The sequence below is a fragment of the Erinaceus europaeus genome, chromosome 1 (assembly GCF_950295315.1).
Source record: "Erinaceus europaeus chromosome 1, mEriEur2.1, whole genome shotgun sequence".
Lineage (NCBI taxonomy): Eukaryota > Metazoa > Chordata > Mammalia > Eulipotyphla > Erinaceidae > Erinaceus > Erinaceus europaeus.
The window spans coordinates 147027755-147048156 of NC_080162.1; the positions used below are offsets into that span (position 1 = coordinate 147027755).

The 20402-nt window shown below is 40.9% G+C and overlaps 1 protein-coding gene across 1 annotated transcript; it reads left to right on the plus strand.

Moving 5' to 3' along the window:
* The first annotated feature begins 105 nt into the window (after nt 1-105).
* MSL2 (MSL complex subunit 2) lies at nt 106-20009 on the plus strand. Its single transcript, XM_007521797.3, has 2 exons — nt 106-248; nt 15988-20009. The coding sequence occupies exons 1-2, from the start codon at nt 107-109 to the stop codon at nt 17577-17579; spliced, it is 1734 nt and encodes a 577-aa protein (XP_007521859.2). The 5' UTR covers nt 106; the 3' UTR covers nt 17580-20009.
* The last annotated feature ends 393 nt before the right edge of the window (nt 20010-20402 follow it).

The window sequence follows — 20402 nt, forward strand, 5'->3', positions numbered from 1 at the left end:
CCCTCTACCCCTCGAGCCGCGGCCACTTGGCCCCGCGCCCCGCGCCGCCTCCCCCCGCCGACTTTCTCCTCCTCGATCGGCGGCCGGCGGCGACGAGGCGTCGGCAATGAACCCCGTGAATGCCACGGCCCTCTACATTTCCGCGAGCCGCCTCGTGCTCAACTACGACCCCGGGGACCCCAAGGCGTTCACCGAGATCAACCGGCTGCTGCCTTACTTCCGACAGTCGCTGTCGTGCTGCGTGTGCGGTGAGCCGCGGGTCATTGTTTCCTCTCCCCGCGGGGGCGGGCAGGCCCGGTGCGGCAGAAGCCCGGCGCACAGCCGAGGGTTGGCCTCGGGGCCGCCTCGCACCATATGGGGGGCGCGGGATCGTTGCAACGGGAAGCCCATCTGCGGGAGGCCGCAGCCCACTCTGCCCGCGGGGCTGCACGTGGGGACCCGGCCGGGCCCCCCCTCCCCCAGCCGGATGCGGGTCTCAGCGCTTTCCAGCCGCCGGGGTTTTGCAGGCCGCGCTTCTTACCGCTTTCGTGGTTTTAACTGTATCGTGTCTCGGTGGTGAGGGTTATTTCCGGCCTTTTTATTGAAAAATTACTATTCTTGAGGCACGGAGATAGGCTAAATTGTCAGATGAAGTGTCCTACAAGTGTTAATCATGTTAAGTGTGCACGTGTGGTTATCTTCCCCCCCCCCAAAAAAAAAAAAAAGACGTTTAGGCAGAAGTTAACCCAAAAGGTAATTGGCAAAAAAGAGAAAAAAGTGAAAGCCGTAGTATATACTTTACTTAGCTTTCTTCTTCCCCCCCCTGGACTAGAGCGCCGCTCAGCTCCGGTCGCTAGCGTTGGGGGTGGACCTTGGACCCGCTGCCTGCAGGTCCTGCATGCTACCCCTGTTGTGACTCCCGACCGATTTCTTATTCTGCCAGCCGTTTGCGGTTTTGTTGATCAACTTATGTTATCAGAACTTGGGGAAAGCAGGTACTTTAGGCTCCCGCTTATCTTAAATTAGGAGAAGGAAGAAGAGTGATTTAGCTCTGCAGTGACTGAAGGGGGAAATAGTATTCACTTGGGATGCAGTTCGATGTACAGCTGTGGGACAGGCGCTGGGGTGGGGCGGGGTGGGGTGCGGGAGACGGGAAGATGGAATCTTTTTCGTTTGTTTGTTTTGCACACCAGGTACCTAATCTTATAACATTTAAGTAATTGAGTTAGAATGTGATTAAGTGCTACTGTGACTGGTAATGGACATTTAGCACCGTTGTAGAGAAGCAGTTGCCCAGGGCTAGTCATTTAATTGCCTCGGGCCTCAGTTTTCTGTTCCCTAAAATGGGAGCTTTGTTCTAGATTCTCTCTCCACTCTGCTTAACCTTTACAAACACAGTGTACTTCTACCTTTCTTTGGCGCCCTGTTTTTTTCTATGGAGTGCTTATTTTTTTATGTCTTCAGAGCATTTGATGATTTTCAAAGTTTTTTTTTTTTTTTTTTTTTTTTTACCAGAGCGCTGCTCAACTCTAGCTTATATGGCCGTGCAGGGGATTGAACCTGGGACTTCGGAGCCTCAGGCATGAGTCTCTTTGCATAACCATTATGCTGTCTACCCTTGCCTATTTGATGTTTTTCAGCTGAGGAGTTTGAGCTTCTATAACATTTCCACTTTTTTGGGGGGTGGGGCATATTGCTGTGTTGGTGTAGGGAGAAAGGAGAGCATAGGGCAGCCCACCTTGCCATGTCAGAATACCAGGAGAATTTTTTAAACTATTTATTTTTTAATTTTTTATCTTTATTGGATAGAGACAGCCAGAAATTGAGAGGGGGAGGGAAGCTAGAGAGAGAGAGAGAGACACCTACAGACCTGCTTCACCACCCGCAAAGCTTTCCCCCTGCAGGTGGGGACCGGGGGCTCTAACCGGGGTCCTTGTGCACTGTAGCATGTGCGCTCAGCTAGGTGCACCACCACCCGGCCCCTTAATCTTATTTATTTAATTTTACTTTTGAGAGAGGGGAACACTAGAGCACTGCTCAGCTCTGGCATATGGTAGTGCTGGGGACTGAACCTGGGACTTTGGAGCCTCAGGCATGAGAGTCTCTTTGCATAACCATTATATGCTATCTATCCTGCCCTAGTACCAGAACGTCTTTATCCTGTTGATACTTAAAGATCTGGTAAATTTCCTTTCTACTGGGTGGGTGGGACTTGGTTATCTAATTTTAAGGGAGAAAAGGTAGTTTTCTATCACATGACCCCTTGGAATTCTTAAGGTCTTATCATCGGTAGTTTAAAAGATAGTGATGGTATATATAATTGAATTTTTCCCCGGGTGTTAATCTGAATTTTGAAAAGTGACATTATAAAGCTATATTAAAAACAGACCAACTGTAGCTGCTACTGCTTATTTTAAAAACCAATCTTAGCAACAAAAGGGAATTTTTTTTTCTGACAGTGGGGCCTTTGTAATTATTCCTTCTTGTTAAAGCTTCCTTCCCCCATAATCCTATGGAAAAGATTGTGGGTTCTACTTCTCCCTTATAATTAAGAAGCTGGCATAACATTTCAGCGTCCTGGATGCAGGTTCAGCTCCCTTTCCAGCCTTTACTGCCTTTGGATATAAACCTATGATCCCCAGGATATATAGGGGGTAGAAAGGTAGTTTAAATACAGATTCAACATGTAGTCCATATTACATCAGGTCTTGTCTTAGACTTTGCTGAATAGCATAGACTCATTCAAATTAACAGGATATATGTAGTCTTATTACACAAAGATAGTAAGTATGTAAAAGTTAAGTTCTGTTAATGCTATAAGTGGAGTGTTTGTTTCAACAGATCTTCCAGTGTTTGATCCAGTCCTACTTTCCAGCCTCATGTTAAGCTGCCTCTTTATTTCTCTGCTCCAGTCAGATTGGTGTGTTTTGCCTTTTCAGACATGCATGCCTGGGGCCTGAGAGGTAGCTCAGCTTGGGAGCATTGAGTTTTGCATGCCTGAGGTCCAGAGGCTGTAGGTTCAGTTCCTGGCACCAACTTATATCAGAGCTGAGCAGTACTCTGATGTTTCTCCTTTCCTTTCCTCTAATAATAAAATAAATATGCAAACATACATATGCCATAACTTGTCCCTCTTTTACCCTACCTTTGCTCTCCCAAATTTCATCAGTTACAAATTTATTTTTGTTAGCCCACCCCTACTTTTTTTAATTGTCTCCCTCACTATGTTTTTCTTTGCTTTATAGCAAAAAGTTCTCTGTCCTTTATTTACTTATTATTTTTTGCCTCTAGGGTTATTGCTGGGGCTCATGCCTGCACTATGAATCCACTACTCCTGAAGGCCTTTTTTTTCCTTTTTGTTGCCCTTGTTGTTTATTGTTGTTGCATAGGACAGAGAAATCGAGAGAGGATGGGAAGATAGAGAGGGGGAAAGAAAGATAGACATCTGCAGACCTGCTTCACTGCTTGTCAAGTGGCTCCCCACCTGCGGTGCCAAGGGCACGAACATTTGTGCGCCATGTGTGATTAACCCGCTACACTACCTACCACCCGGCCCCCTATTGATTTATTTTCCATTAGAGCACTGCTCCGCTGTGGCTTATGGTGGCCTCTGGTGTCTCAGGCATGAAAGCATTTTTTTAAAGTTTTTTTTTGTTTATTCCCTTTTGTTGCTCTTGTTTTATTGTCGTAGTTATTATTGTTATTGAGGACAGAGAGAAATGGAGAGAGGAGGGGAAGACAGGGAGAGAAAGACACCTGCAGACCTGCTTCACCGCTTGTGAAGTGCAGGTGGGGAGCCATGGGCTCGAACTGCGATCCTTACTCATATCCTTGCTCTTTGCGCCACGTGCACTTAACTTAAGCTGCGTTACCGTGACTCCCAACATGGAAGCATTTTTGTATAACCAGTATACTATCTGCCCTGGCCCCGTCCTTTGAAACCTTTCTCTGAACCTTTGTTCCAGTCATAGACACTTAGAATAATTTCAGTGCAGGTTTTAACATTTGTCTAATGTCTAATCCTTTTTTTTTTTAACCAAAGCGCTGCTCAGCTCTGGCTTACAGTGGTGCGGGGGATTGAACCTGTGGCTTTGGAGCCTCTGGCACGAGAATCTCTTTGCATGACCATTATGCTATCTGCCCTCTGTGAAATGAGAGGTGGTGAGACAGGGAGAGTAAAACACTTACACACTTTGCAGTTAGGGTCCAATATTGGCTCTTCTGTTTACTGCATGGGCAAGTTGCATGGACTTTTTGTCTATTTCCTTTGCAAAAGGATATAGCCACACCTCCTTCAAGTTTACTTCTTCATGCTTGAGAGTTCAATGCTTTATCCACTACACCATCTCCTTGATCAAATTTACTTCTTCAAATTTGTGTGGTATGTGGGGGCATCTTAAAGGGGAGGGGTACCCTCCCCTTTAAGATGCCTTTTGGTTTCTAGCACTTATTAACTAGAACTTAGTATCTCATGGGCACAAGTAGAAAAGGGTAGGAGGTGAGAGACTGGACTGTCAGGTTAATTAATGCCAGATTTGGTTGTCAGTGTTCTCTGAAATGTTAATTAGTTGTTGTTACTCACTCCCCCCTCCCCTTGCTTTGTATATTTAAACTTCTGAAGATCCTGGTGAATTTTATAGCTGTGTTTCAGAGACCATTCCGTTTCTTTCTAGGCCAAAGAAATGATGACCACGACAGTTTTACCTGTGGGTACTGTTTTTGTGTCAGGACTTTCCCCTTCTGCTGTATATTGGACTTTATTATTTGATAGGAAGTAAATTTTTAAAATTTTTTATTGGGATTAATGGTTTACAGAAAATAGAATTGTTGGTACTTGGGTAAACTTTCTCAGTTTTCTGCAAAACACTCTCAGCCTAGGTCCTCCTCAAAAAATGTTAACAATTTAAAGGCAAAACTAAAATGTGTATATTGACCTTCCAATCATGTTAAATGCTAGCCCTTTAAAAATTTAAATCTCAGCCTGATATTCTGAAGATTTGTTGTACTGATCATATGTAATGTAGGAACCGAGGACTAGTAGGGAGTGTTCCAACTGAATTTTCTGATAGACTTCCAAAGCTCTTTTGTAGTTGATCAGTTGGTTGTTCATTGTGACTGAACAAATTCATGATAATGCGTTTTGACTGTAGTTCCACCAGAAGCTGTGAACTCTTTCAGGGATCCTTCATGTTGTCATTGAGCTGGCAGCTCCATTTTTACATGGACGGCAATTGTAGGCAATTTATTATTTTTTTATTTTTTTACCAGAGCACTGCTCAACTCTGGCTTATGGTGGTGCAGGGGCTTGATGGGAGGCAAGTTTTTAAAAAGGTTTATTAACACAGAATGAAAAGGAAGAAGAAACAGTCAGAGGATCACTTGGAAACGCAGAAATCCTAGTTATGGAGCCATTCCATCAGATTATTCTCTATAATCTTTATTATTTTTAATTATTGCCATCAGATTTATCCCTGGGGCTCAGTGTCAGAAGTACAAATTCACTGTTCCTGGTGGCTTTTTGCTTTTGTTTTGTTTTGTTTTGATAAAACCAGAAACAAATTGAGAGGAAAGGTAGAGATAGGATTGTGATGCTTCTTCCCTGCAGGTGGGGGAATGGGGCTTGCACATGGTAATGTACACTCAGCTGGGTGCGCCACTGCCTGGCCCCTCTATAATACATATATTTTAATTTTTTTGCTTATATTTTTAATTATAATGGAGATAGGACTGGGGAGAGAGGTCCAGTGCTTGTGAAGCTCTTCTCTTGCAGGTGGGGACCATGGGCTTGGAACTGGGTCATGTGCATTGGAATTTGTGTGTTTTATGACTTGTGTGCACACCTGGCCCCTATAATATTCTTTTAAAATATATTTATTTATAGATTGAGCAGAGCACTGCTGGGTCATAAGCACAGTGAGGGAATGGAATCTGGGACCTGATGCAAACCATGTGCCACTTGTCTCCAGTCTTGAAAGATCTTTCAGTCCTTTATCTCAGTACTCCTGGGGGTAGGGTAGGGAGTTAAGTAATCTGTAAAGTAACCGTATCATTGCAACTACTTTAAAAGAAAGCTTTTGTTTTCACTTTGCTAAGTCTCTTCTGTAATTGCCTCCAGCTAGTTGGTTTATTTTTGTCACTTAGACCAATTCAGGAAGCCTGGGATAAAAGTGTTACCCCCCAATAGTGGAAGACTTGGAAGACAGCTTTAGTGGCTTGACTAAACATATTAGCATTACTGAATCAGATGTTCCTAAAGTAGTAGTATTATTTTGTTCCTGAAGTATTAAGGTTAAAGTTTTATCCAAAAGTGTGGATTTTTTTTTTTTTTTCTTAAAGGGGTTGTTTATTTGATCATAGCATCACTCTGGAACATGTGTTGTCAAGAATTGAACTCAGGACCTCATGTTTTGATGGTCTAACACTATCCATTGCACTATCTCCAGGTCTACAAGTGTGGACTTCTGAGTATTTTAGTTGTGGTTAGAAGGGATTGCCTACTATAAAAATTTGGACAAAAATTACTTGCTCTTTGATTTTGTTAGAGTTGTTGGCTATAACAAATACTTGCTTGTAAATTTGACTCCCCGGACTCTTAAAATTTTACTGAATTTTGGTGGTCAGCATTTTAAAATCAAGAGTTCACATACAAAGCCAGATTTTTATGAGGCCAGAAGATAGCTTACCAAGTAGAACACATGCTCTACCATTCATAAAACTCTTTGACTCCAAGCCCTGGCACCACATTAAAGCATCATGGATGATGGCACCAGAATAGCTCCATGGATGGTAGAGTGGTTCACTAAATTTTTTTCACAGGTAGCTTGGGAGGTGGCACTGTGGGTGAGGTGTTGGTTCTGAATTCAATCCCTTGCCTTGAGTCTGCCTGAGTGATGCTCTGGTTCTCTTCTTACCCCCACCCTTCAATAAGTAAACATAAAAATTATCTTCACAAGTTGGCTGATAATGTCATTCAAATATTACTGAATTTTGTTAGTTTTGTCAATTTTGAGAGGTGTTGAAATATCTTTGTAATTATAGGTCTGTCAGTTTCTGTAGTTTCTCTTTGGAATTTTATCAGTTTCTGGTTCATGTATTTTGAAGCTCTATTAGGTACATAAAACAATTTTAAGCACATGGAATATAGTTGTAATAGCTTTTTTTTTTCTTTGTGAGGTAAGGGCTGGAATTTTGTATCTCCAAGACTTCATTCCCGGATTGACTTTTTCATTTCATATTGAGACAGAGAGGGAGAGATATTGCTGCAGTAGGGCATCCCTTGGTGCTGTTGCACTCACGTGTTATGGTACCTGGTCTCAAGCAAGACAAAAGCACAAGGCAAGGCATATACCCTACAGGGTGAATTTTTTTTTTTTTTTTTTTTTTAGCTCTAGACAATAATTTCCTGCTGCTGCTTTGCTTGACTAAGTTAAATTTGATTGCATGCTAGATATTGTGGGCATTACCTTGTTTGTAAAGTTTTACCAGGATTTTGGTGTTTTTTTTTTTTTTTTGTTTGTTTGTTTTTGCTTCCAGGGTTATCACTGGGGCTCGTAGCCTGCACTACTATGAATCCAGTGTTCCTGGAGGTCATTTTTTCCCATTTTGTTGCCTTTGTTGTTATTGCTGAACAGGACAGAAAATTGAGAGATGGGAAAGACGGAGAGAGTAAGACAGACATCTGCAGACCTGCTTCATTGCCTGTGAAGTGGGGACCCTCCCCAACTGCAGATGGCGATCGGGGGCTCAAACCAGGATCCTTACATGAGTCCTTACTCTCCATGCCATGTGCGCTTAACCTGCTGCACTACTGCCCAGCCCCCTCTTAAGTATACTTATTTTTTTTTCCACTAGGGTTATCACTGGTGCTTGGTGCTGGCACTACAGATCCACCACTCCCAGTGGCTATATATTTTTTATTTTTCTTTCTTTCTTTTTTTTTATACTTGATAGGACAAGACAAGAGAAATTGAGAAGGTAGGGGAGATAGGGAGAGAGACAACTGCAGTAGACACTTCTCATGAAGCTTCCCTCCTGCAAGTGGGAAGCGGGGGCTTGAACCTGGGTCCTTGCACATGGTGATAATTATGTGCTTAACTGTGTGCATCACCACCTGGCCCCTTGCTGGGGCTTCTTGCCTGTACAACTGCTGTTCCCAGCAACTCCTTTTCTTCTTACCAGTGAGAGAGAGAAAAGACACAGTTGCAGCATTACTCTGTGACTCATGAAGCTTCCTTTCTGCAGGTGGGGGTGGGAACTTGAACTCTCATCCTTGACCATAGTATTATTATGTTCTACCTGCTCCCCAACCACTTGATCCCACTCTTAAATATTTTTGAGCTTTGTTTTCAGGATGAGGTTAAGTCTCTTACAGAGACTAGTGGGAGTAGGACTTCCTGTGCTTCCTCTATGTTACTGGAATTACATGTTTGTTTTTTTTTTTTTTTCCTGTTGTGAACTGGGATTCTTTCTTCAATTTGGGATGGTTTCCTCATATGTGTGTGTTCACTAATATTCAGTTGATGACTTGGGAGACACTACATAAATCTTTGGTATAGTTCATATCCTGAGAATTCCAGCTGCCTAGTCTCCTAGCTCTCCCAGGAAGCTTTGGTACAATGATAACTTTCTGTCTCTCTATCTCTGTCTTTCTATCTGAAGAAAGTTGGCCTGTAGTGAAGCCCCATTGACAAGACACACACACATCCTAAAACATAGAATATATGCCAACAAATATAAGCAGTACTATGCTAAACAAGTTTAGTGATAGCTGTGACATTCAATTTTTTTAAATCTTTTTTTATTAGTGATTTAATAATGATTGACAAGATAGTGGCATAAGAGGGGTACAGTTCCATACAGTTCCCACTACCAGATTGCCATATCTCCTTCCCTCCATTGGAAGCTTCTCTATTCTATTCTGTTTTCTCTCTCTTTTTTTTTTTTAATTGAAGCACTGCTCAGTTTTGGCTTATGGTGGTGTGGAGGATTGAACCTAGGTCTTCAGAGTCTCAGGCATGATAGTCTCTTTGCAGAACTATTACGCTATCTACCCTGTCCAGCTTCTGTATTCTTTATCCCTCTGGGTGTATGGTCCAAAGATCTTTATGGGGAGCAGAAGGTGGGAGGGGTCTGGCTTTTGTAATTGCTTCTCTGCTGGACATGGGTGTTGACTGGTCAATCTATACTATACCCCCACCCTGCTTCTGTTTTTCCCTAGGGGGTAGGGCTCTGGAGAGGTGGGGTTCCAGGACACATTGGTGAGGTAATCTGCCCAGGGAAGTCAGGATGGCATCATCTATAACTTGATAGTTGAATGTGGCATTCAATTTAAAGATGCTAATGTACTGTAATGTACTGGGCAGGGGTAGATAGGATAAAAGCCAAAGCTGAACAGTGCTCTGGTAAAAAAAAAGGGGGGGGGGAGATGCCAATGTATTTGGGATTGAGATTGATTCTCCAAAATAGTATTAAAGCAAACCTCTGATTCCATGAGATGTGAGTTTGGGACATTTTGGTTCTAGGATTACATTGATTTATTCCATTAATGTTGCTTGTTCAGCTGTAATCAGTTGTGCCTAATTAACCAGCCTGTACTATTTTATGTATAGTAATTTAATGAGACTACCATTGCTTTTCTAAAATAAAAAATAACAGATTATTAAACTGCTCTGTAGCCACAAGTCACTCTATTAAAAAGTTTACTTCCCTACATAAATATTACGTGATGTCTAGTGTTCTCTTTCTCTTAATTGTTAGAATATTAAATGAGGCATGATTTTGAGTTTATGAATATGTGATGAGTCTGAGTGATTATATGTCATCCCTTTTAGTAAACTGGTGTGTGTGTGTGTGTTTCCTCCACAGTGGACATTCTTTTCTTATTGGGAGGGAGAGAGTCACCTGCAATACTGCTCCAGTACCAGAAAAACTTCCTTACTGGGGGCTTGAATCTTAGTTTTTTTTTTTTTTTTTTTTGTTTGTTTTTTCCCCTCTTTCAAAACACTTCTCAGCTCTGGTTTATGGTGGTGCCAGTGATTGAATTTGGTGCCTGAAGCATGGAAGTCCTCCTGCATAACATATCTCCCCAGTCCAGTGTTTGAGTTTTTTTTTTTTTTTTTTAAAGATTTTATTTATTTATTAATGAGAAACATAGGAGGATAGAGAAAGAGCCAGATATCACTCTGGTACATGTGCTGCCGGGGATTGAACTCAGGACCTCATGCTTGAGAGTCTGATGCTTTATCTACTACGTCACCTCCCGGACCACAGTATTTGAGTTTTTAATATTAGTTGACTGGTGAAGTTTATCTTGTATAAGTTTAACAATTCAGATGTTCAGTAAATAGTTCTCCACAAATAACATTGATACTTCTTAAATGTCAACTAAATATTTTATTTTATTTTATTTTATTTTATTTTGAGAGAGGTACAGACAAACACAGAGAGAAATACCAGAGCACTGCTCAGCTCTGGCATATGGCGGTGCTGCAGATTGAACCTGAGACTTTGGAGCTTCAGACATAAAAGTCTACTTGCATAACCATTGTCTCCTCAGTCCAAATGTCAACTTTTGATTTATTTTGTTAAATACTTTTATTCTATTAGTTAGAGGTAGAGGGGAGTCTGTGGAAGATATCAGAGTAACACTGACATTTGTGATATCAGGGATTGAGGCTAAGATTTTCTGTTTCCAAGTCCAAAACTCTTATCACTGCATCACTTCCCAGATCTCTAAAATGCTGGTTTTTGATATGGATTTTCACTTTAAGCCAAACTAGTTGGAGGTACTCCATTTCCCAATCTGGAATACAGACTTGCAGCTGTTTTTCATTCCACATTCTCATGGCATATGTCTTTAGCTCTCACTGGTTTCTCAATATAGCAATATTTAATTAATGAAAATAATGTAATAGACTTTAAAATAAATGGTCATGTAGTTGGGATATGCCCTATCAGCATTTTCCCTCATTTTTAAGCAAAATGCATATTTTTTTTTTTTTTTTTTTAAATGCATATTTTCTATCATGTTTGTGTTAGCTTTTTAAAATCTTTTTTTATCTAGTTTTTTTTTTTTTTTTTGAGGTTATTGAGAGAGGAGAAAGAACCAGAGCATCGCTTCAGTACGTGTGCTGCTGAGATTCAAACTTGGGACCTCGTGTCAGAGAATCCAACACTTTACTCACTTCACAACCACCCAGACCATTTGTGCTAGATATTTTAAAGAGAATAACTTGCTGGAATCCAGGTGATCAGAGGCTTATGATGGTGTTGGGCATAGCTGTTTGAATATTTGATGGGGGTGGGAGAGAGAGAGAGTGAGAGAGTGAGTGTGTGTGTGTGTGTGTGTGTGTGTGTGTGTAGTGGTGCCTAGGATGAACTTTGAAATCCCAGAGCCTTAGGCATGAAATTTTTTTTTTTTAACCTCCAGGGTTATTGCTGGGGCTCAGTGCCTGTGCTGTGAATCCACTGCTCCTGTGGCCATTTATTTATTTTTATTTTTTTGGATAAGACAGAAATTGAGAGGGGAAGGTGAAGACAGGGAGAAATAAAAGATAGACAGCTGCAGACCTGCTTTACCACTTGTGAAGTGACCCTCCCTGCAGGTGGGGAGCTAGGGGCTCAAACCAGGATCTTGCACTTTGTACTATGTGTGTTTAACCTGGTATGCCACCGCCCGGCCCCCAACATGAGAGTCTTTGGCATAACCATCATTCCATCTCCCTGGCCTGGGATCTGTTGAACTTTATAAATAAAAATTAAAAAATATTAATAAATAATAAATAACAAGATTAATTTTAAAAAGGACAAGCATTGTAAGTGGTGCTCAGGACATTTAAAGAAGAAAACCAGGGTGATCTCTGGGAAATGGTGCAGTGAGTGGGTAGAACACCAGACTGAGGACCTGACCCAAGTTTGCTCCCTGGCATCTCCTGTGCCATAATAATACCCTGATTCTCTCCCATTAGTAATTATTTTAAAAGAAGAAAATTAGGACTGAGAAGGTAAGTGTATTAGACCATTAAAAAGTAAAGAAAACCACACTTTGGTTAGGAAAGCTCTACCAGGAGGAAAATGGTGCTGTCTTAGGATTCTCTCACCTCAAATTGATTTCTTTTAACTTGAGCTCATTATTCTATTATTTTTTACATTCTATTTTAATGTGGCCAGGAATGGACTCAGGGCCTAGTACATACATGATGCCTCTGAGTGGTCTCCTAACCTAGTTTTAAATCCATTTTTGAGAAAAGAATGAGAGAGTGCATGCGTGCGTCTCTCATCCTGATTTTCTTTGTAAATGTCTTGAAGACCACTTACAATGCTTGTCCTTTTTAGAATTAGTCTTTCTGTTATTTTTTATTTATTACTTTAGTATGCTTTTTTGTAGAGATAGGTGCTTGTGCATGTATGCTTTCATTATTTCTGGACAACTTTTTTACTTAGGGAGAGATACCACAGCACCAGAGCTTTCTTCAGTTTTGTGATGCAGGTACTCTACCTGGGTGGCACACAGATGAGCTCTCTTTCCTGCCCAATTATTCTGTATAGTGGCACTCATCCTCATGAATTTTTCTTCATAAGATTTTTTTAAGAGGTTTAGATTTTTAAAAAATATTTATTCCTTTTGTTGCCCTTGTTTTACTGTTGTAGTTATTATTATTGTTATTGATGTCATCGTCGTCGTTGGATAGGACAGAGAGAAATGGAGAGAGGAGGGGAAGACGGGAGAGAAAGATAAGACACCTGCAGACCTGCTTCACTACCTGTGAAGCAACTTCCCTGTGCTTAACCCACTGCGCTACCGCCTGACTCCCAAGAGGTTTAGATTTTTTATTACTTTTTTTTTTTTTTTTTTTTACCAGAGCACTGCACAGCTCTGGCTTATGGCGGTGTGGGGGATTGATCCTGGGACTTGAGAGCCTCAGGTATGAATGTCTGTTTGCATAACCATTATGCTATACCTCCACCCAAGGTTTAGATTCTTAACATGTGCTTGAAAAAAAATGTACATAAGGGTGCTGGACAATAGCACAGCGGGTTAAGCACACATGATGTGAAGCACAAGAACTGGCATCACGATCCTGGTTTGAGCCTCTGGCTCCCTGTCTGCAGGAGGGTCGCTTCACAAGCGGTGAAGCAGGTCTGCAGTTGTCTGTCTCTCCCCCTGTCTTCCCCTCCTCTCTCCATTTCTCTCTCTCCTATCCAACAACAACAATAATAATAGCAAGGGCAACAAAAATGGAAAAAAAATGGCCTCCAGGAGCAGTGGATTCGAAGTGCAGGCACAGCCCCAGCGATAACCCTGGGGGTTAAAAAAAAAAAAAAGTACATTGGGCACAGGTTTTTCAAGACTTAAAAATCACTCTTGGGGGTCAGGTGGTAACGCAGCACACGTGGCGCAAAGTGCAAGAACCTGCTTAAAGATCTGGGTTCGATCCCTCGGCTCCTTCACAGGTGGTGAAACAGGTCTCTAGGTGTGTCTCTCTCTCTCTCTCTGTCTTCCCATCTCTCTCCATTTCTTTCTGTCCTATCCAACATCGAATGACATCAACAACAATAACCACAAGGCTACAAGAACAAGGGCAACAAAAGGGGGAAAAATCAATCTTGCTTTAGTATCAGGGTTGTTGGTTCTGTGGGTAGAGTGTGGGACTTGGACATGTGAGGCCCAAGTTCAGTTCCTGGGATGGAAGATAGATTGATTTGAGCAGGTGAAATTGAGAGAAGGTAAACAACATATTGCAGCATTCAGGAGAAGTGACAAGGGTTCAGCTAAAGCAGAAGTAGTCAGAAATAGCGCCTGAAGGATGGAATTGCCAGATTTAAAACCTACAGTGAGACTCTGGAGATCGATGGGATAAGGAATGGTGGTGATAAGATTGTGAATACCTTCAGTGTGGGGTGGTGGCGGCGGCAGGGGGCTGACATACCTAGTTAATCACATGTAGTACAAAGTGCAAGGATTCCAGTTCAAGCACCCAACTTCCCCCTGGTGTGTGTGTTGGGGGGGTGGTTGCCACTTTACAGTGAAGGAGGTCTGCAGATGTTTTATCTTTTCTCCCTCTATCTTCCCCATCCTTCTCAGTTTCTTATAAAAAAAAAATGAAAATATGGCTGTAGGAGCAGTGGATTTGTAGTGTACAGTATCTGAAGTATCTGAGCCCCAGCAATAGCCCTGGAGGCCAAAAAAAAAAATCCTTTTTTTTTTTTTTTTTGACCAGAGCATTGCTCAACTCTGGCTTATGGTGGTGCAGGGGATTGAACCTGGGACTTTGGAGCCTCAGACGTGAGAGTCTCTGAATAACCATTATGCTATCTACCCTCCACCCCCCAAAAAAAATTCTTTACAGGAAGCTACCCCCCTGCAGATAGGGCTGGGGGGGGGCTTGAACCCCAATCCTTGTGCATGGTAATGTGAGCTCTCAAAGTTTGCCATCACTCACTGTCTCCCTTATTTGTGTCTTTGAATCTAAAGCTTTTCTTTCCAGTGATTGGCTTGAGATTGTCCTCAGAAGTTTGAACTCTGCCAATGGATGTGTTTGTAGATAAAACAGTGCATTCAAAATTCAGACTGTCTTCAGGTAGTCAGGGCTATAAGTATGCTCCAGGTCTCAGGGTAGAGCAAAAAAGTGTGACTAGTTTCAAGTCTTTGTTTAATGGTGGGCTAGTGAAGCTAAAGTGTTGCCCTCTCCTGCTGGCCAGCCTGGGAGGAGTCACCTCTAATGACAACACCTCTAGGTGTAACAGTGTCCTGCCACAAGTAAAGGAATGGGAGCCCTTCCTCCTCCCTGCACAGCAGCAGCTTCAGTTCACACAGGGTAACTCTGGAGTCTGCAGGGGAGAACTGGGCAGTGTCAGATCAGAACACCACAGATTTCTGTTGTTCTTACCTAAAATACAGCCGCTTTACAAAGGTTGATGTTTCTCAGGTGACTTTATTTCTCAAGATAGGAAATCAGAACCCCTCACCTCGGGGGAGTACGTACTGTACGAGGGATAGAAGTTAGGGCTTGTTTGAAAACCTAGGACCCTACTCATGTTAGCAAATATTTCCAGGTTTATAGTAGCTTTGGAGGGTTTGCTGAGTTCAGTTCACTGTGACTGGAAGTATCTTCTCTCCCATGTCTGTATTAGAAGTTGTATAATGTATAATAGAAAACGGGTACAGCTTTTAGTTAAAAACATAAACCATTTATGTTGAATGGGGACTCGAGGAGCAATTGCTACTTAGGGGTATAGATAAGAACTGGAACTGCTTTCCCCTTTCCAGTTTGTGTAGGTTATTTATGGCTTAGGAGTTGAGTCAAATTGGAGGAACACTTTCACTTTTATATTGCTGTACCTAAGCTTTTGGTTTATATTCATGGTGATATTTTGTCAGAAAGGATGAGTCCAGTATTAATGCTCCCCCGCCCTCCAAAAACATACAATTCTTTTTCCATTGTTTTATTTTTTGGCTTGCTTTGGAGGAAGAATTTCAGTGTAGGAGTGTCTTTTGCTCATAACTTACTATCCCCAATTATTAAAACCATATGACTTTGTATGTTGTAGAATTACCATATGTGTTAGGTTAAGATCTCAGGGGTTTTTAAACCTGCTCTGCCCTTTGGTAATTGATTGTCGGTAGCAAAAGACTTCTATCTATAAGTCTTTGGAGAAGATAAGTGGACAAGAGAGTAGAACTTTGGATGGTGGAGCAGTGTTTTCTGTATACTCTCCCAGAGCAGAGTTTAATCTGCAGCACTGCATAAGAAGGAAAAAGTGGAAAGTGAACCAGAACATACTATGTGGGGGAGAAACACAGAATTGAGGGAGATTTTGGTTTGAGATAGAGGAATGGGAATATGGCATGGGGTGAAGTGAAACTGTTGCATATTTCTATTTTCCTGTGAGATACATTTATGTTACTAGGTCTAATGAGTTTAACCTTTCTCAATGGATCACTTAAATTTGATCTTAATGTGCTTTGTTTTACTGAAACTTTTGCTTTCTTCCCTTTCCCCCTTTTAGGACACTTACTACAAGATCCTATTGCACCCACCAACTCCACCTGCCAACATTATGTCTGCAAAACTTGTAAAGGCAAGAAAATGATGATGAAACCTTCTTGTAGTTGGTGCAAAGACTATGAGCAGTTTGAGGAAAACAAGCAGTTAAGCATCTTAGTGAACTGCTACAAAAAACTATGTGAATATATAACACAGACTACTTTGGCACGGGATATCTTAGAAGCAGTCGACTGTTCTTCTGATATTTTGGCTTTGCTTAATGATGGATCATTGTTTTGTGAGGAGACAGAAAAACCCTCAGACTCATCCTTTACTTTGTGTTTGACACATTCCCCATTACCTTCAACCTCAGAACCCACGACTGATCCTCAAGCTACTTTATCTCCAATATCTGAAAGTACTCTCAGCATTGCTATTGGTAGTTCGGTTATCAACGGTTTGCCTACTTATAATGGGCTTTCGATAGATAGGTTTGGTATAAATATCCCTTCACCTGAACATACAAATACAATTGATGTATGTAATACTGTTGACATAAAAACAGAGGATCTGTCTGATGGGTTGCCACCCGTGTGTGACACTGTAGCCACTGACTTGTGCTCCACAGGCATTGATATCTGCAGTTTCAGTGAAGATATAAAACCTGGTGACTCTTTGCTACTGAGTGTAGAGGAAGTACTCCGCAGTTTAGAAACTGTTTCAAATACAGAGGTTTGTTGCCCTAATTTGCAGCCCAATTTGGAAGCCACTGTGTCTAATGGACCTTTTCTGCAGCTTTCTTCTCAGTCTCTTAGCCATAATGTTTTTATGTCTACCAGTCCTGCGATTCATGGGTTATCATGTACAGCAGCAACTCCAAAGGTAGCAAAATTAAATAGAAAACGATCCAGATCAGAAAGCGACAGTGAAAAAGTTCAGCCACTTCCAATTTCTACCATTATTCGAGGCCCAACATTGGGGGCATCTGCTCCTGTGACAGTGAAACGGGAGAGCAAAATTTCTCTTCAACCTATTGCAACTGTTCCCAATGGAGGCACAACACCCAAAATCAGTAAAACTGTACTTTTATCTACTAAGAGCATGAAAAAGAGTCATGAACATGGATCCAAGAAATCGCACTCTAAAACCAAGCCAGGTATTCTTAAAAAAGACAAAACGGTAAAAGAAAAGATATCTACCCATCATTTTATGCCAGGAAGTCCTACCAAGACTGTGTACAAAAAACCCCAGGAAAAGAAAGGGTGTAAATGTGGGCGTGCTACTCAAAATCCAAGTGTTCTTACATGCCGCGGCCAACGCTGCCCTTGCTACTCTAACCGCAAAGCCTGCTTAGATTGTATATGTCGTGGCTGCCAAAACTCCTATATGGCCAATGGGGAGAAGAAGTTGGAAGCATTTGCTGTGCCAGAAAAGGCCTTGGAGCAGACCAGGCTCACTTTGGGCATTAATGTGACTAGCATTGCTGTGCGCAATGCTAGTACCAGCACCAGTGTAATTAATGTCACAGGGTCCCCAGTAACGACATTTTTAGCTGCCAGTACACATGATGATAAAAGTTTGGATGAAGCTATAGACATGAGATTCGACTGTTAAATCAGTGGGTCTTTAAACCTACCTCTGGTAGGGAAATAGCTACAGTTTTCACGGCAGCTATGGTTTTGTTGGTTTAACTTGCCGGAGCTCCTGCACATAGATCACTTGTATCAAGTGTTTTCACTGCTAAGTTATATGTGTTAGTGTCGGGGAAATAGTTTGCAGATAATGGAGGAGTAACCCTACAAATATATGTCTTTAGTTCTTACAGAACCTCATAGTTGGAGAACAAATGCTGATGCAACTGATTTATACAAAATGAACTTTGGCAAGGAAAATAACATTAACCTCATTGTTTATGGTCATGCTTTGTGCATAATCAAAGTTTATGATTAAATGTAAGAAGTGGTATCTAGTCAGTCCATAAAGATTGTGGTTTTTTCTCTCTCTCTTTTTTTTCCTCCTCCTTTTTGGTGGAAAAGTAGCCATTAGTTTGTTCAGGAGACTCAGTGCTGCCTTCAGATGCCATTGATGTTTCCCTGTTGAAAAACTGATGTGTCCAGCTCAACCTTTGTACTGACACAATACCATTTCTGATCATGAAAATTGGCTACTGGTGTATGTAGCAGTTCTTAATCAGCAGTATTATGAAAGAAAAAGAAAATTTGCCCCTCATTAGAATGTTGAAGAAATCTGGTGTTCTCCCCCCTCCTCTTCACCCCATTTTTACCAGAGCACTGCTCAGCTCTGGCTTATGGTAGTGTGGGAGATTGAACTTGGGGACATCAGGCATGAAAGTCTCTTTGCATAACCATTACGCTATTTACCCCTATTCAAGAAATTTCTTGTTTAAAAGTGAACAAATTGAAATTTTGTCAGACTGAAGATGTTAACTTTTTGCTGTGAAGCTCTTCAGAGTTGAATCCCTAAAGTCTGACTCATTCCTAGGGGAAAAAATTCCAAATCCTTCCTTCACTTTGAGCAATGTTTAGGTAGACAAGTGAAGAGCAACTTTATTCTGAAAGTAAATGAATTTTGACTATAGGATATGACAAAATTATTAAAACGTTCTATTTAGAAATTGGGATATGTTTCATTTTGGAATAATGCCCCTAAACATACCTAGATTTATGTGTTATGCTAATTGCCATTGACCACTTCTTTGATTTTTAAAAATTTTTTTGTTTCTGCTAATAGTTTGCCACAGACTTTATTTTAAATGTGCCCTCCCCCATATATATATATATTTAGGGTGCTATTTGTTATGAAGGTTTCTATAGAGACCTAATAAAAATGTCTCTTTATGAAGCCTGTGCATTTAGGTAGATTTGAAGCCAGAGTTTTCTGTAGAATGCTCTTTTGCATGTAAAGCACAAACTTTGTTTCAGTTTCAATGTACTTCTTCCCTTTAATTTTAATGGGGGAGACTAGTGAGTCAGAAACATTCTGTTGAAGGGAAATCTAGTCAGTTGCTTGAAAGAGCACACAGCCCGACTAAGACAAGGACTGACTAGGTTGTAAAGAGATGACCTTATGATCTCAAAGAAGAGTTGCTGCTTTAACAAGTGCTTATTTAAAGAAAAATACTGCTGGAAATTTTACAGTTTCTACTACGTTCACCATCTCATGAAATCTGACATGTTGAAGTTACGTTTTGATTTGGCACACAGCATGCTCAATGATGGTTACTCGCCTAGTACAAGACATGGAGAAGAAACATTTGGACACAGCAGATGACACCTCCTTCTGTTTTGTAGTGTATCCTGGTGTCATTTTCTGTGAATGTGGTCAGGTAGAGTTGTTTTTGTTGTTGGGCTTTTTTTTTTTTCCTTTTGTCTCTTTTGGTGGGGTGGGGGTGGGCTAAAGCCATAGGAAGAAAAATGTGATGTATGTGTCCAGTATGTACTATTTTTTGTTTTTGTTTTGCAAGAAGAGTTGACCTATTTTTGATAACAAGAGTAAATGGTGGAAAATGCTTCTTAGTTGTCTTGTCTTTATTTGCTTTCCAAGTTTTGGAATTTTATTTAATCCCTCTGTTAGTGTCTTATGAAACATGTATTTGCCTAAAGTTTGTAAGAGTTTTGTGTTGAACTCAGATGCCCTACTATATAAACTTGTACATTTGTTTATTCACTAATAAGCACTGCAAAAATGATTAGAAATATAATAAGACTGTGCACATGATTAGGATATATCTTGCAAATCTCCCAAACTTTCCTAATATGACCTTAAAATTGATGAGTACTTTATGCTTCCCAGGTTTGATAATCTTAGTTTTGTGTTTTTTGATGCATGGGAGGTTGGCAATATAGACTTAAGTGGAAATCATTAGTATGTGAGGGCCTTGATTATTCTGTAATGTTGCAATGATGAATTCAGGTTGTTTTTAGCACACGTTTCTCTTTTTTATGCTGGTATTCTCACTGCCACATTTTTGGAAAACTGTATTACACCTTAAATCTATCAATAAATGTTAGTTTTCTAATTCTATGTTGTAGAATACTGAGGAGTTTGGATAGCATGCTCTGAATAACTATGTACATTTGGGGAAGAATGGTTAATTACAGTGCCTTGATATTTTTGCATTTTTATCATGAGTTCTTTAGAAATGCTTAACAGTGGCAAGGGGATGAGTAGAAGTTACTGAAGTAACTGGAATTACTTCATCAGGATTAAAGCCACAAAAACATTAACATTTAATGTGACACATCTTCACTATCCTTTTGAATCCTTAATGAAACAAAATGACCACTTAGGTAATACAAATTTAAAGCTGTTTGTTATCTTTTTAGTTAGCCTCATATAGTTTGCATATTCCCTTACAGAAAGTGTAGTACGGGGCTATGCTGTTAATTTTCTTAAAACAACACAATTGACCTTGCT

Bases quoted from the DNA above. Each gene is read 5' to 3' on its own strand.
- MSL2 (XM_007521797.3), top strand. From the start codon at position 107: ATGAACCCCGTGAATGCCACGGCCCTCTACATTTCCGCGAGCCGCCTC. The intron at 249-15,987 runs GTGAGCCGCGGG...TCCCCCTTTTAG, and splicing joins GCTGTCGTGCTGCGTGTGCG to GACACTTACTACAAGATCCT.